The sequence below is a fragment of the Bufo gargarizans genome, chromosome 11, assembly GCF_014858855.1.
Source record: "Bufo gargarizans isolate SCDJY-AF-19 chromosome 11, ASM1485885v1, whole genome shotgun sequence".
Classification (NCBI taxonomy): domain Eukaryota; kingdom Metazoa; phylum Chordata; class Amphibia; order Anura; family Bufonidae; genus Bufo; species Bufo gargarizans.
Genome location: NC_058090.1, coordinates 51,960,462 through 51,977,863, shown reverse-complemented (window position 1 = coordinate 51,977,863; position 17,402 = coordinate 51,960,462). Strand labels below are relative to the sequence as shown.

Below are 17,402 nucleotides of genomic sequence, written 5' to 3'. Positions count from 1 at the left end.
AACCGACAATGTGGTTCAGTATACTCTGCTACGTGGTGCTCAGCAACACAGAGGGTAAGTCGATGATTCACAATTGGGAGAGAGAAAAATGAAGAAAGTCGCGGCACTCACCGGAGTAGAAAGAATGTTGCTGCTTTATTGAAACTTCATTAGAAGATGTTGCATGAAGGATCCAGGGGCGGACACACTGTTCCTCTGGCCGCTGTGGCCAGAGGAAGCGCGATCCCGCGCGCGAAACGGCCGTCGCCGCTTGCAACAGTGTGTCCGCCCCTGGATCCTTCATGCAACATCTTCTAATGAAGTTTCAATAAAGCAGCAACATTCTTTCTACTCCGGTGATTGCCGCGACTTTCTTCATTTTTCTCTCTCCCCATTTATAGTGCCATGTGCTCTGTGCCCTGCATGCATAGCGCCATGTGCTCTGTGCCCTGCATATAGATATTGCCATGTGCTCTGTGCCCGCAGACATAGTGCCACATGCTTTGTGCCCCCATACTTACTGCCACATAATTTTCACCCCACATACATTGTGTCACGTGCTCTGTGCCCCCTTAATCTCTGTACCCACAGGCTCTCTATGCCCTCAAAATTCCTGTACCCCCATGCTATCTCTGTGCCCTCTCATGTTCTGTGCCCCCATGCTCTCTCTGTGCCCACATGCTCTATCTGTTTCCTCTCATGCTCTCTGTGCCACTCTGCTGTCTCTGTGCCCTCTCATTCTCTGTGCCTCAATGCTGTATCTGTGCCCTCTCATGCTATACCTCCATGCTCTCTCTGTGCCCTCTCATGCTATACCTCCATGCTCTCTCTGTGCCCTCTCATGCTATACCTCCATGCTCTTTCTGTGCCCTCTCATGCTATACTTCCATGCTCTCTCTGTGCCCTCTCATGCTATGCCTCCATGCTCTCTCTGTGCCCTCTCATGCTATACCTCCATGCTCTTTCTGTGCCCTCTCATGCTATACTTCCATGCTCTCTCTGTGCCCTCTCATGCTATGCCTCCATGCTCTCTCTGTGCCCTCTCATGCTATACCTCCATGCTCTTTCTGTGCCCTCTCATGCTATACTTCCATGCTCTCTCTGTGCCCTCTCATGCTATGCCTCCATGCTCTCTCTGTGCCCTCTCATGCTATACCTCCATGCTCTCTCTGTGCCCTCTCATGCTATGCCTCCATGCTCTTTCTGTGCCTTCTCATGCCTCCATGCTCTATCTGTTTCCTCTCATGCTCTCTGTGCCACCCTGCTGTATCTGTGCCCTCTCATGCTATACCTCCATGCTCTCTCTGTGCCCTCTCATGCTATACCTCCATGCTCTATCTGTGCCCTCTCATGCTATACCTCCATGCTCTCTCTGTGCCCTCTCATGCTATACCTCCATGCTCTCTCTGTGCCCTCTCATGCTATGCCTCCATGCTCTCTCTGTGCCCTCTCATGCTCTGTGCCTCCATGCTGTCATCAGCAGACACTAGATGGCGCTGGAGAATCGGGTGACGTCAGAACTGATGAAGCGGCTGGAGATAGAGACCTATTCCCATCAGCAGACACTAGATGGCGCCAGAGGATCGGGTGACGTTACGCTCCCGCAGCCTCTACTAGCTGATAGCACAGCTCTGTGCTCGCCGGGCGCGGTGGCGTGCGTCTGTAATCCCAGCTACTTGTGAGGCTGAGGCTGGCGGATCGCTTGAGTCCGGGAGTTCTGCTCTGCCCTGCGCTATGTCGATCGGGTGTCCGCACTAAGTTCGGTATCAATATGGTGACTCTGGGGGAGCTTTGAGCCACCAGGTTGTCCTAAGGAGGGGTGAATCGGCCCAGGTCGGGAACGGAGCAGGTCAAAACCCCCGTGCCGATCAGTAGTGGGATCGCGCCTGTGAATAGTCAGTGCCCGGCAGCCTGGACAACACAGCGAGACACAGACTTTTTATTACTCTACATTTTTTACATCTATCTGATTACAGCTATTAGCAACTTTAACACAAATAACCCTATAAAAAAACATTGCGCTTTCTTTAATATTAAAGTTCAGTTCATATTGACTATTATTTCCACCTTATTATACACAGATACGCGGCTTTTCCGCACCTGTCTCTTCTATGATGGTAACTTATGCAGTATGATACTGACTTCTACCCATGATAAGTAATGAGCTGTACCAACCAATCAGATCGCTGCTTTTATTTTTCAAAGGGTCTCTGAGAAATGAGAGGTGCGATCTGATTGGTTGCTATGGACAACTCCCCCACTTTTCCTGTGTAACGGCTTTCATTCCTTCCCTCCATTATCTACCTGATGGAGGTTTTCCTTAAAGGGCTTTTCCACAGCAAACATTTATAGCCTGTCCACAGCATAGGTGATAAATGTATGATCAGTGGGGGTCTGACCACTGGGGCCCCTGCGATCACTAGAACGGGGCCCTCAGTCCTCTATTCCACAGTGATGGTGGTCACACATGGGTCTTGTCGCTTCCGTCCGTGTTTATGGGATTGATGGAGACGGCAGAGAGCTGTACTCAGGGACAACCCCTGTAATGAAGCTCTCTGATGTCCTTCACAGTAGTTATGCCCACATTGTGCCCCCTTAACAGTAGTTATGCCCAGATGTGCTCCCTTATAGCAGTTATGCCCAGATATGGGCTCCCTCACAGTAGTTATGCCCGGATATGTGCTCCCACATAGTAGTTATGCCCAGATACTCACCTAGTTCCTGCGATGACCACAGCTCACCCAGCAGTATGCTTTCATACATGGTGCTTGCTGTCACTCTCTGCTTCACCATTACAGTCAGATGAGAGAGGGACATACCTCAGCCATTCTGGAACCGCGAGACATCCCCTGACATCCGGGACTGTCCTGCCAGATCCGGGGCGGTTGGGATAGATAGATATGAAGAACACGGGGCCTATCATTAGTAATACCCATTTCATTATCAGTATGATTTCCATACGTGATGTTACAGCAGATCTTCCCATACATACAGTTCAGGAAGGAAGACGTCTGCTCCTCTTATCGGCTTTGAGGGGGTTTTCTGCGGCAATGACAATCGGTGGCGGTGGGCTCCAACCTTAGTGAGTTCACCTTGTGTGACAATAAAGCCTAATCCTCTCATTTAATATTTTCAGTTAACATATTATAATAAGAAGATTTCTGGCGTAACGGGGGCATAGATAAAAGTAGGAATAGGCTAGTTAGGTTTAGTTGACATTAGCACATCGCTAATATCAGCTAGTTTAATAGGGTTAAATCTGGTTACAGAATCCCTTTAATTAACGTTCTTATGAAAACTAAATAAAAAATTTTACCCAACAGGATAAGCATCAAATTTTTTTTATAAAACGAAATATTTGTTTCAAAACAAAATGAAGACGTGTACTTGGTTTTCCTATAGCGTGAGCGACCTCTGCTGGCAATAAGCAGTATTACATGACAGAAGAAAGCCGTTTATTGCATCTGCCAGTAGGGGTCAGTATCATACAGCATAAGTTACCATCATAGAAGAAATGTCACAGGCGCGGAAAAGCCGCAAATCAGGAAATAATATTCAATATGAACTGAACTTTAATATTAAAGAAAGTGCAATGTTTTTTTATAGGGTTATTTGTGTTAAAATTGCTAATAGTACTGATAGAAGTAAAAAAAATGTAGAGTAATAAAAAGTCTGTGTCTCGCTGTGTTGTCCAGGCTGCCGGGCACTGACTATTCACAGGCGCGATCCCACTACTGATCGGCACGGGGGTTTTGACCTGCTCCGTTCCCGACCTGGGCCGATTCACCCCTCCTTAGGACAACCTGGTGGCTCAGAGCTCCCCCCGAGTCACCATATTGATACCGAACTTAGTGCGGACACCCGATCGACATAGCGCAGGGCAGAGCAGAACTCCCGGACTCAAGCGATCCGCCAGCCTCAGCCTCCCAAGTAGCTGGGATTACAGACGCACGCCACCGCGCCCGGCGAGGACAGAGCTGTGCTATCAGCTAGTAGAGGCTGGAGCAGCTGTGACGTCACCGCTCTCTCCGGCGCCATCTAGCGTCTACTAATGGGAATAGGTCTCTATCTCCGGCTGATCAGCAGTGACATCACCCGACCCTCCAGCGACCTCTAGTGTCTATTCGTGCGTATAGTCAGCTCTGTTATAGCGCAGCTGCAGAACGTCCTCTCGCTCAGTCACACTGACTGACCCTCCAGCGCAAAATGTCACTTGTTGGTTGCCGCCTGTGCTGTGACTAATCTATTGATTCACTTTTTCAAAGAAGTGCCGCTTTTGTGAATTGGGAAACCACTGTACTGTGGGCTGGGCGGAGCGAAGGAAGAAACTCCACTGGCAGACTGAGGCATGGAACGCAGGGAAGTGACTACGTTGACAGAGTGAGGCATGGAACGCAGGGAAGTGTCAGACCAAGGCGTGGAGCGCACAGCAGGGAGGAGACGCTAGCTTTCAGCTCTGTGTTGTTGCCCGGCAGTCTGGGGAAGGGAGCGTTCACTTCACCTGACATCTAATACTATGGCGACTGGAGAGGTAAATAGTTTTATAATAAGTTTATGTTTTTGACACCTCACGTGTCCCTGACTTGGCAGACACCCGTTTACTGTATTCAGGTGCCAGCCGTTATTATACTATGCCGTGATTGCACAGTGTACCTGGTGTATATGTCTCAGCGTTACCGCAGACAGCAACCTCAGCTCTGCTACATTACTGTTCAGTAGGTGGTGCCGATCAGTGCCCCAGCCACCTAAAAGGATTGGACCATTGGATTCCAGCCACCTTGCACTAGCCCCCTCTCTGTAAGAGTAAATACGAGCATGCAGCGGTAGTTTGCCCTTGCCTGAAACCTGGCGGACCACATTATTGTGAATGGGATCCTTTGGGCACTGGCAGCGTCCGGCATATGTTGGATCCAGCGGGTTACTGCTGCCGTCACATGTCCATATTGACCGGTGCTAGAATGTAGAGACTGGCGGGGGATCCGGGAAGTGTAAGACCAGGAGCAGCAGGAGATCATAGTAACATAGACATCTGTCCATCCAGTTCAGCCTGTTATCCTGCAAGTTGATCCAGAGGAAGGAAAAAAAAACTGTGAGGTAGAAGCCAATTTTCCTTATCTTAGGGGGAAAAAAATTCCTACCCGACTCCAATCAGAATAACTTCCTGGATCATAGAAACATAGAATGTGTCGGCAGATAAGAGAACCATTTGGCCCATCTAGTCTGCCCAATATACTGAATACTATGAATAGCCCCTGGCCCTATCTTATATGAAGGATGGCCTTATGCCTATCCCATGCATGCTTAAAGGGATTCTGTCACCCCACTAAACGCATTTTTTGCTAATTGCCTTTCTACCAGCAAGTAGGGCGTTTACTTGCTGGTAGCAGCCGCAGAAAACCGCCCCCTCCTTGTGTTGATTGACAGGGCCAGCTGCGATCTCCTCCTCCGGCCGGCCCTGTCAGCTTTTTCAAAAATCGCGCTCCTGTGTTGATTCGGCGCAGGCGCTCTGAGATAAGGAGGCTCGTCTCCTCAGCACTCCCTCAGTGCGCCTGCGCCGATGACATCACCGAAAGAGGAGACGTCATCGGCGCAGGCGCACTGAGGGAGTGCTAAGGAGGCGAGTCTCCTTATCTCAGAGCGCATATTTACAAATGCCTGTCCAGGCAATAGAAACCTATCTTGGCCTAAGTTAAATTAATACTTCACTTTTATTAGACAATTCATTAAAAGGTGTCACTGATAATTGTGATTCACATCTGAAAGGACACAGACAACACACAAAATAACCTGCTGGGGTATTAAAAACACAGTTTGTGGTCCACTGTGAGAGATGGTATATGTCATCAATTGGAGGCGATATATATAAAATCACTCACTCCAGCGAAAGTGAGAACAGCAGAAAAGCTGCCGCATGCCCACAAGGTGTGATGTTAGTAAGTGCCGGCTAGACTTGATTGATGTTAGCAAGTGTCAATGGTGGGAGACTGATGTCATCATCCCACCATATACATTAATGGGCTGTTTGACAGTCTACTATTTGCCAGCACACAAGGCACTTATCATATGTGCCCTAGACTAGAAGGTGTGAGCTGCTGCTGGTGCCAATGAAATGCCAGTGAAACGACCCCAGCCACTATTATTTGTTGACTGAGTGCATTACCACGTCTCTGAATGCTATTACCAAAACAAGTTGGTTAGCAACAAAAGGCAACAAATCACGCAGATTGTTGCCCTTTATTTGTGTGGGGGGATTTGTAGCATCCACCCTCTACACAGTTAGACGTGCTCTGGGGCAACTGACCCTTAGATAATGGCAATGGCTGCACTGTTGGTGAACTGAGTGTGCGAGCTGCTGGTAATTACCAGACAGTTCATATCAGCACAATCAAGACTTGCTACTAGTGCCAGTAGGATGCCAGTAAACGAACCCAGCCACTATTTGTTACTGACTGGGTGCATAATCACGTCTCGGAATACTGTTACCAACAAAAACTGGTTAACAGCAAAAAGGCAGCAATTGATGCAAACTGCTGCCCCTTATTTGTGAGGGGGGATTTATAGCATCCACCCTCTACACTACCAGAACATGCTCATAGGGCAGCTGACCCTTAAACAGAGGCGATGGCTACACTGTTGATGACCTGAATGTGCAGACTGCTGGTGAATCCAGACAATTCATGTCAGCACAATCAGGACTGGTATGATCTATGTCTAACTTGAAAGGCAGCCTGTTAATAGTGTTAGACAGGTCTAATGACATATGCAGGGCTGCTGTCCTCCTGAATATGTGACCAGTCGTGAACGCTGGACGGGTCACTACTTATCTCAGAGCGCCTGCGCCGAATCAACACAGGCGCGCGATTTTTGAAAAGCTGACAGGGCCGGCCGGAGGAGGAGATCGCGGCTGGCCCTGTCAATCAACAAGAGGAGGGGGCGGTTTTCTGCGGGTGCTACCAGCAAGTAGACGCCCTACTTGCTGGTAGAAAGGTAATTAGCATATAATAAAAGTATGTTTTTGGCTAAATCTACTGAACGAAAATTATTAATAACATAATGTATGGCAATATGGCAGGATAGGGATTATAAGTAGACAAAAAATATATAAATGCGTTTAGTGGGGTGACAGAAGCCCTTTAAACTCCTCCACTGTATTTGCAGCTACCACTTCTGCAGGAAGGCTATTCCATGCATCCACTACTCTCTCAGTAAAGTAATACTTCCTGATATTACTTTTAAACCTTTGCCCCTCTAATTTAAAACTGTCCTCTTGTAGCAGTTTTTCTTCTAACGACCCCTCTCTAGTAGCTATAGCCTGTAATATTATTACGCTCCAGAAATACATCCAGGCCCCTCTTGAATTCCTTTATTGTACTCACCATCACCACCTCCTCAGGCAGAGAGTTCCATAGTCTCACTGCTCTTACCGTAAAGAATCCTCTTCTATGTTTGTGTACAAACGGACAAGAATAGGACATGTTCAAATATTTTTGTTTTGTTTTGCAGGGCCACGGAACGGAGCATCGGATGCGGACAGCACACAGAGTGCTGTCAGCATCTTTTGCGGCCCCATTGAAGTGAATGGGTCCGCGTCCGGATGCGGCCCAAAACAAAGTTTGTGTTTATCCCCTGGTGAACACCTTATATCGCCAGGAAAGATGCCCATGTCAACTCATTGTCCCTTAGCCGCCAAATCCAGTATGGCATGGAGCATATTTGTGTGAGGGAGTTTCCTTTCCTGTTCCCCAAAATGTTAAAGGGGTGTTCCAACCATTGACATATATGACTGGCTTAGCTTTTCTTTTTTCTTTTTTCTTTTTTTTCACGCTCATAGACTTAAATGAAATTTGTTAAAGTTTCTAAATCCGAAAATCGGATCCTTACATTTGAATTAAGTTGTTATGGAAGCAAGTACATGGGTTTCTGCAAGCGCCTGCCAGATGAAGGGAACTGGTTTTCAGTTGCAGAAATTTCGGCAACAATTGCTGCTGCATGCGAAGGCACCTTTACCACGAGATCCCCCTTCTCTAGACCCCCCACCCCTTAGACATTTATGGCATATTACTTTAAAGAGTCATTGTGCTTTCACCCAACTTTTTTTTATAAATCGGTAGTACAAGCTACCACAAGAAACTATGGAATATGCTTTATTGGTGAAAATGTCTAGCTCCTATGTTATGTAATTACTTTTCAGTTTGAAAAATCTTTGAATTCCATCTGGAGACAGAGCAGGAGGCACATGGCAATACAAGTCTATGGAAAAGGGAGGGATGGGGGTGAGCAGGAGAATGAGTGAGATGGGGTTTAGAGAGACACTATAAAGACTGCATAGGAGATTTATATCTCAGCACAAGTGCGAAATTACCAACCAATACAGGTCAGTACTTCTCTGTAATGTCCTCCGTGATCCTGGGGCTTCTTCTGAGTGACTAAGAGAAGGTTAGGAAGCAGCTTCTCCTCTACTTTCTGTTTGTAGTGGATGACATATAGTCTCCATCCACCATGACTGAGAGATATGCAAACTAGATATTCAGAATGTACAGAGGAAAACTGCTAAAAATGCCAGATACAAGTGATATAATGGCCAGAAATAGTGTACACTTTAAAGGCAGTCTGTCAGTGGAGATTTTAGTTAAACCAGGCACAATGCCTTGTAGGGCTCACTCAGCTGAATGTGATGATACCTTTCACTTAGCGATCTGCTGCTTCATACTGTAGATAAAGTATTTTTAATCTATATGTGAATGAGCAGTGAAGTGCACCGAGGGCGGGCTCAAGCCACTTTGTGCACCCTTGCACCTCTGCCTGATTTCTCTGCTAGATCCTCCCTCTCCTTCAAGTGAGATGACTATAGTGGAACCTGGCGCTTCCAATCAAGAAGGAGAGGAAGGGGCTGGCAGAGAAAGCTGGAGAGACAAGGGTGCACCTAGTGGCTTGGGCCCGGCATTTAATTGTGCATTTGTGTATGGTACAAAAGTACCCTTTGTCCAGAATCTTTACATTCAACTGAAGCTAACCCTAACAGGGCATTGTGCCTGGTGTAAGCGTGAATTTCCTGCTGACAGGCTCCCTTGAACTTGAAAATGACATCTTCTATATGATAAGGGGGCTATGACAGTATTTTAGTGTGATGTGCTCGTGTCTTATAGTAATGACATAATAAGTGACATATTCATTCTTCTTATTGTTGACGCAGGTTGTAGTTAAAGGCGACCGTGAGTTTGAAAGTGTAGAGCTCGGAGATGTGCGGAAGAAGAAAAAAATTCCTCGAAGAATTATCCACTTTGCCAGCGGTGAAACCATGGAGGAGTATAGTACAGACGAGGAAGAAGAGCTGCAAGAGAAGAGAGATCTCTTACCAACGGTGGACCCAGTAAGTGGCTAAGTGACATCAGATCCATGTGCCTATTATGGCATATAGACCTGCATCTGGCTGTACAGTATAAGCAGACCCTGCAAATGCTGTCATTCCAGGAGAGTCAAGTAATGCAAGATTATTGACGTATGTATGTATATAGATAAATGTGTAGATTGTTGAAGGTCTGAGTGCTCAGATTGCCACCAGCCATAAGAACATATGGAAACCCTAGATCAGGGATCGGCAACCTCCAGCTGTTCTGAAACTACAACTCCCAGAATCCTCCTGTCACATCTATAGAGTTACAAGAACTGCCAAGTAAGTGAGCATGTCAGGAGTTGTAGTTTCACAGCAGCTGGTGTTCCAAAGGTTGCTGATCCCTGCCCTAGATCTTTCAAAGACTCCTGACTGACCTTGCACGCACAGCATCTTCTCCAGGACCAGGGCACCTTGGAACCCACTGATCATATATATTATTAAAGGGGCATTCAAAACACTTAGCTGAAGGCAGAGGATAAGCATTACTTACCTGGTAAATCCCTCACTGCTTCAACAGTCCTACTGGTCTTTGCTGTTGTACTGTGGTGATGGTCCAACAGTGTGTACATGATCGCTGCAGCAAATCGCTGTCCTCAGTGGTCCTGTGCCCACCGTGCTGCCATCACCACTGAGGACAGTGATTGGCAGCAGCGGTCACGTGCGCTCTGTCAGGATGTCATCACTGCAGAACAGTGACGGAGACTGCCATGGGATTTACTAGGTGAGTAGTACTTATTTGATCACTTCCCCTGTGTTCAGCCAGTGCTTTAGGATGTGACGTATTTTGTTGTGGAGAATCCATGGCAGATTTTGTCGCAACTAATTTGTTGCAAAGTCTGCATGTTACATGTGGATTTTCTATGAATTTGCAAAGGCTGGAACCCGTCACAGAAATCCACATTATAACTTACTACAGTAAATGCTGCAAATTTTCCACCCACTGCGTATATACTCCCCTTGTGGACGTACTCTTAAATGTCTTGGATGACCCCTTTAAATATATGATTGTAATGGATATGTCATAAATGGCTTTCATAGTAAAACTTCTTTAAAGGGATTGTGAGTACTTTTGTGCTGCCCTCTCTTAGGGCAGTGTAAGGCAGTGACACATACACTGGTTCCAGTGCTGCCCCTCTTATATGTGTACCGGTATATAAAGTCGTTTAAAAAAAATTCACTTTGAAAGAGTGGCAGCACTGGAATCCCGCTACGAGGAAGCCGTCCTGATATCCCTGAGCTATGGGGATAGCTCCACTCACCCTGGCCCTCCTGCAAGTGATTGGCATTGTTCTCCCTATTATTGTGCATAGAGACAGCGGTTTCAGTCATTGGCAGGAGGGCAGAGCTACTGACACAGCTCCCGAATATCACAACTATATTGAGAATCCAGGGCTGCAGATCTTAAAAGGTAACTAACATTTACACATATAAAGGTGGTTACAGACTCCCTTTAAAGGGGTTACCCAGGATTAGAAAAAGATGGCTGCTTTCTTCCAAAATCAGCACCACACCTGACCACAGGTTGTCAGTGGTATCACGACTCATCCCCATTCACTTCAGTGTAGCTGAGCTGCACTAACGGGCACAATCCATGGACAGGTGTTGGGGTCTTTTTAGATTAGAGCAGCCATGAGTTTCTAATCCTGGACAACACCTTTAAAAGGAATCTGTCACCCCGAGTTTGGACTATTAGCGACAGTAATACATGAATAGTTCTTCAGATGAAGACTCCAGATCACCATCCCCAGCTTCCTGCTGTCAGCTCTCAAAGCTGCACTGAAATATACAGTCTGGACTGCTGTGCTGTACTAACATAATGGAGAGGACTCATGTGCGCATGCGCAGCAGTCCTGACAATGTATTTTAATGCAGCACTGACAGCGGGGGTATGGGGGGGGGGGGTGCAGTGAGAGAATAAAAATAGAGATCTGGATTCTTTATCTCATTACTGTAGATAATGATCCAATATTGGGGCGACAGATTCCCTTTAAAGTAAGGTTCAACCAATGTAAGGTAACTAATTATTCTTTTTTTATTGCTCCAGTTCACTTACCGACTAGAATTGAGATGGGCCTGACAAATAACATTTTCATTTGTGTATATGGTTCTTACAGACAAAGTTAACATGGGGACCGTATCTCTGGTTCTACATGCTGAGAGTTGCAACCTCCACACTTTCAGGTATGTCGTCTATTCACCAGTTACTGCGACAGCGAGGACTAAAAAGGAGATACAAAAGAGCACTGCTGCTGCAACAACTGTTTTATTGAAACAGACATAAAACAATACAAGCTCAGTGCACACAAAGAGAAATAAATGCATGGCTAACAGAGCGACGCGTTTCAATAGCCAGACGCTCTCTCTTTTATTTCTATTCACCAGTTGTCACTGAATTACAAAAAAATTCACTCATCTTCAAACTTAAAGGGAGCCTGTCACCATATGGCCATATACAGCGCTTACATTGCCCTGTAGCACATCTATACATGAATGTAATGGTACCTTTGTTATTTTCTTTACACTTGCAGAAGCGGGAAAAAGAAAAGTTTAATTTATATGCAAATGAACACTCGGAAGTGCCCAGGGGCGGCGTTCACTGTGTAGGTGCCCAGGCTGCTCTGCCTTCTTTCATGGTTTCCCCAACCCAGCCTAGGCCCTCCCTCCTATTCCCTTGCATCATCCTTCGCATGCGCAGTAGTTAAAGCGATGCCGTGCCCACAATGGGCATCGCAGTGCACATGCTCCGGCCCGGCAAGGTGCGGGATCTCGGTCGGACCGAAGGATAACGCAAGGGAATAGGAGATTGGACATAGGCAGAGGCTGGGGAGGGGAAATAATGAGAAAAGGCACAGCAGCCTGGGCTCCAACACAGTGAACGCCGCCCCTGGGCACTTGCGAGTACTCATTTGCATATGAATTAAACTTTACACTTGCAGAATCTGGAAAAACAAAGAAAAAGACAAAGATACCATTACATCCAGGTATAGGTGTGCTATAGAACAATGTATGCACTGTATATGGCCATATGGAGGTGACAGACTCCCTTTAAAGGGAACCTGTCACTAGGATTTTGTGCATAGAGCTGGGGACATGGGCTGCTAGATGGCCGCTAGCACATCCGCAATACCCAGTCCCCATAGCTCTCTGTGCTTTTATTGTCTAAAAAAAACTTTTTGATCCATATGCAAATGAACCTGATATGAGTCCTGTGTCCAGAGATGAGTCAAATTTTTTGAGCGCAGCACCACCCCGCGTCCTCCGAATCTCCTCCTTTCTGGCTGACGTCACAGAGCTGGAGCGCCGAAATCTCGCGATACGCGAGCTAGCGCATGCGCAGTGTCGGCATCATGTTCATTCCCTGTGCTGGCATCAGCACAGGGAACGAACTACGCATGCGCTAGCTCGCGCATCGCGAGATTTTGGCGCTCCAGCTCTGTGACGTCGGCCAGAAAGGAGGAGATTCGGAGGACGCGGGGCGGTGCTGGGCTCAGAAAATTTGACTCCTCTCCGGAAACAGGACTCATATCGGGTTAATTTGCATATGGATCAAAACAGTTTTTTTAGACAATAAAAGCACACAGAGCTATGGGGACTGGGTATTGCGGATGTGCTAGCGGCCATCTAGCAGCCCATGTCCCCAGCTCTATGCACAAAATCCTAGTGACAGGTTCCCTTTAATCTGTAACTTTGAGCAGTGGTTACATCGAATTGTTACATTTAGCTGAACAGTTTGTTTAGTCTTTACACCTAGTAACCAAAAGCCCCTAGTGAAATGACAATGGCAGTCATAATGGCATATGTCACCACTTTAAATCATTCATTTCCTGCATTCGCCAGTGAGACTGTCCTGGAATGAAGTCCTCAGTCTCACATATTCATTGTCATTCACCACTTCATACTAGAACCAGTACATTTATGGCTGAGGATGGTTCTGTGTTCATGGAACCTGTATGGAGTTCAGACTCTGTGTGCTGCCATATGGCCCCATATCCCCCAGAGCCTTCACTGCTTACACGGGTACAGCGGCTTCTCTGTATATTTGCTTGTAGTTTGTAAAACAGCTCAGTCCAATTTATTCAACCCCCTTCATTTTTATAATAGGCCCACCAGTGTTTGATCCAGGTGGGGTCCTCCACCAATCAAACCTTCTAAGGTGTCCTATTCCCGGAATTCTCTTCAAGGGTACGGCCGCACATGGCGAGTCTGCTATTCTGCGGTGTATCTGCTGGTATTCAGCAGCACCATCCACCCCAAATGGATGATTGTGGATATGCTGTCAAATTGCTACAGATTTCACCCTGCATTGTAAAGGGTGAGATCTGTGGCTGATATCCGCCACATATATTGACATTCTGTGGATTTAACGTCTGCATGGCATGTCACGTTATGTGCGGGCGAGATTAGTGAAAATCTCATCCACTTCACAAATCTGCAGCAAAAAAAAAATCCAAGCATTTGCAATATTTGTGGCCGTACCCTAAATGTTCCCTTTACTTCTCATGTCTCGGTTGCATGTGTGGAGCTCACGGGTGTCCTGGACACACCTTACAGAGAAATGCCAGCAGGAGCCCATTGTTTGATCCTTAATTGTTTCCTGCATTTCTACCTGTTCAGAGTGCATGGCAACTCAATCATCCATTAACTCTGGAGTTTCTGTTATATAGTGTACACGCACTGTTCAATGGTAGCCGCACCTCACTTTACTTTTAGCCGTGCACTATATGTCTGTGATAATATTGCACTAGAATGACTCAAATCAGCAGATGGGTCATCCCTTTCTATCGCCTACTGTAGCAATCCTGCTTCCTGCGTTACAGATGGCAGCATTACCAGATGGCTTTAGCAACTAGTTCTCATGAAAAAATTGTTAAAGGGGTTCTCCGGGCTTTTACTATTGATGACCTAGCCTCAGGATAAGTCATCAGTATCAGATCGGTGGGGGTCCGACACTCGGCACCCTCACCGATCAGCTGTATGAGGAGACGGCGCGTGCTGTGCGCATGTGCCATTTACATTCTGTATTTCTGTTCACCGCTGCTGTCTATGGCAAAGCAGCGGTGAACAGGAAGAGAGAAGGGAGACGGACAACCCCTTTAAAGGGCGTCTGTCAGCAGATTTGTACCTATAAAACTGGCTGACCTGTTACATTGCGCTTGGCAGCTAAAGGCATCTCTGTTGGTCCCATGTTCATTTGTGCCCGTACTGCTAAGAGACGTCAGGGCTAGGCATGATCACATTTAGGGTACATTCACATGTACGCATAAAGGGTCCACATCCATTCCGCAGTTTTGCAGAACAGGTGCAGACCCATTGATTTTCATTGGGGCCGCAAGATGCGGACAGCACACTGTGTGCTGTCCGCATCCACACTTTCATTTCGCGGCCCCGCAAAAAAACAGAACATGCCTTATTCTTGTCCGCAGCCACGGACAAAAAAAGGCATTTCGATTATAGTGCCGGCCATGTGCGGTCCGCAAAACACTTGTGGATATGTGAATGTACCCTGATACAGCCTGGTCCTGTCAATCAAAGTGGAGAGGGCATGGCAGTTGCAGAGAGAGCTGAGCTTCTAGGAGTAAAGGGAACACCCCTGTTGCTCCTCGAAGCTCATTTGCATATATTAAAACATAGTTTTTCTCAGCAATGTGGGCACATATGAACATGGGACCAACACAGATGCCTTCAGCTGCTAAGTGCACATGTAACAGGTCAGCCGGTGTCCTAGGTACAAAACTGCTGACAGATGCCCTTTTAAAGAGAGTCTAACAATATATTACAAACTGTAAAGCTTTGCATAACAGTAACATTTTGGAGATACCTCTGTATGGTTCTGTAGTGATCTAAGCTTGCTTCAGTAGAAGCTCAGGATGGAGGTCTTGCTGCTGCCACAGCCATTTGTCTGCATTCATGCTGGGGAGGTGAGAAGAAGTTGGGGAGTCTTTTTGCTCTGATGATTACATGTGCTTTATTCTATTCTTTCAGTTTGTGACTTTCTAGGAGAAAAAATAGCATCAGTTCTGGGGGTTAGTACACCCAAGTACCAGTATGCGATTGATGAATATTACAGAATGCAGAAAGAGGTAAGTGCTCAGACCTAGTAACAGAATATGAGTGCATCTCTCATGTTACGGCATAACCAGTAACAAAGGCTTAGATGAGAATGAGCGCTATGTTATGTACCTAGGGAACATGTGAGCAAAACATATTGCTCTCAAGCAGGGTATCTACAAGGCTGCATGAATCCTGACAGTCTTCCTGGTTACAAACAGCTTTGGAGCGGCAGCGCATGTGCGTAACATTCAAACTGGGAAGCACTGGCGCTCGTTCTCAAGAATCGCGGGGGCCCCAACGATCCGACCCCCAGCCGATCAGACACTTAAGGAGCATTTACACGCAAGATGAGCTGCTCGTTCAGTAAAGGTGAAAGGCTGAATTTCTCATCCATATCATTGGGGGACACAGGCTTGAACATGGGTATAGCTGTTGCCACTAGGAGGCGACACTAAGCACAAAAGTGTGAGCTGCTCCCTTTATTTATACCCTTCCTACAGGGACTAAGCTAAATCAGTTGGTGTCTGTAGGAGGCTGCTAATTTTCTTCCATTTTTGTTATTTTGTTATTTTTTTTTTCTTCTAGTGGGATTTCAGGCAGTCCTAGCTGCCTGCACTCCCACCCAGGAGATGGGAGACCAGGGGGTCCTCAAGCCCGCTGCTCCTTCCTAGTCTCCAGAAGTCAAGGAGGACCAGAGGTTCCTAAAGCCTCTGCATCCCACCAGCCTTCAGATCACCACGGCCACCCACTACAAGTCCCCTCTGTTCCGGTGCAGCAGCCCTCCCCAAGGGGCAGCACACCGAAGGTGGTGATCCGGCTGGAGCCAGGGGGGCAGAAGATGCCGGACGCGTGAGTATTTCTGGCCCCCAGAGTGCACCCCTCCTCCTTTCTCCCTCCCCTTCTCAGGTTACCTTGAGCAATTCCCCCACAGAGGCCTTGTCCCCTCCATGCTCCCTGCAGGTTCTTCTCTCCCGACCGGCATCTCCGTTTAGCCGGGGTTTAGCGACAGCCTTGTTTTTTTTTTTTTTTTTTTTTTATATTTTACAATACAAAAAGGACATGCATCTCATAGCTACATATAAAATCAATACATCTATCTTTTCAGAATTGTATATCACCAAATCTACATCATAATTTATAGTTTTCCTACCCCTAGCGACAGCTTGGTTATCCCGCAGGCGGAGGTTTCTTTAGCAGGGATGTCTCCATTTTGGGGGCAGAGCATGAAGTTCTCCCCGCTCCCCCTCCTTCAGCTGTATCCTGGGGCGAATCTTGGCGCCTTTTTTGCCTCCGCCCACATCCTGTTTCAAATTCACCTCCGTGGGACTCTGGACTCTGGCAATGTTTAGTTTCTTCACTTACCACTGTTTTCCTTGAGTTTTCCCCTTAGTTAAGGCTGTTTTGAATTGTACATTATGAGGCTCCTCTGCCAGTTCTGAGGCCAAAACAACATTCCCTCAGGTCACATACAAACTTGCTGTAGCCAGCAGTTTCCTGCCAGCCAATCAGATTGGATTACTGAGAGACACGCCTCCTCACTCTAAAGCCTAATTGTCATGCCCCACTCTGACGATGTGCGGAGGTCGGCCAGGATAGCAGCCCGAGTTTAGTGTTGTTTTGGTGCCGTGCTGGATCCGCCTCTCATCAGGTGCACTGGGTGGGGTCATTAGTTTAACCACTTCAGCCCCGCTAGGTGAAACCCCCTTCATGACCAGGCCACTTTTTACACTTCGGCACTACACTCCTTTCACCGTTTATCGCTCGGTCATGCAACTTACCACCCAAATGAATTTTACCTCCTTTTCTTCTCACTAATAGAGCTTTAATTTGGTGGTATTTTATTGCTGCTGACATTTTTACTTTTTTTGTTATTAATCAAAATATAACGATTTTTTTGCAAAAAAATGACATTTTTCACTTTCAGCTGTGAAATTTTGCAAAAAAAACGACATCCATATATAAATTTTTCGCTAAATTT

General features: G+C 46.7%; 1 protein-coding gene across 2 annotated transcripts in view; it reads left to right on the top strand.

Annotated features, from left to right (window-relative positions):
* The first annotated feature begins 4,283 nt into the window (after positions 1 to 4,283).
* The window catches only part of FAM177A1 (family with sequence similarity 177 member A1), a 37,144-nt gene continuing 24,025 nt past the window's right edge, over positions 4,284 to 17,402 (top strand). The window contains exons 1-4 of one of the 2 annotated variants that reach the window (XM_044272182.1): positions 4,284 to 4,510; positions 9,173 to 9,349; positions 11,488 to 11,554; positions 15,356 to 15,453. In XM_044272182.1, coding sequence (XP_044128117.1) covers positions 4,496 to 4,510; positions 9,173 to 9,349; positions 11,488 to 11,554; positions 15,356 to 15,453 — 357 coding nt within the window. In that variant the 5' untranslated portion in view covers positions 4,284 to 4,495. Of the gene's footprint in view, positions 4,511 to 9,172; positions 9,350 to 11,478; positions 11,555 to 15,355; positions 15,454 to 17,402 lie in introns of both variants that reach the window. The other variant, XM_044272181.1, reaches the window with a different exon arrangement.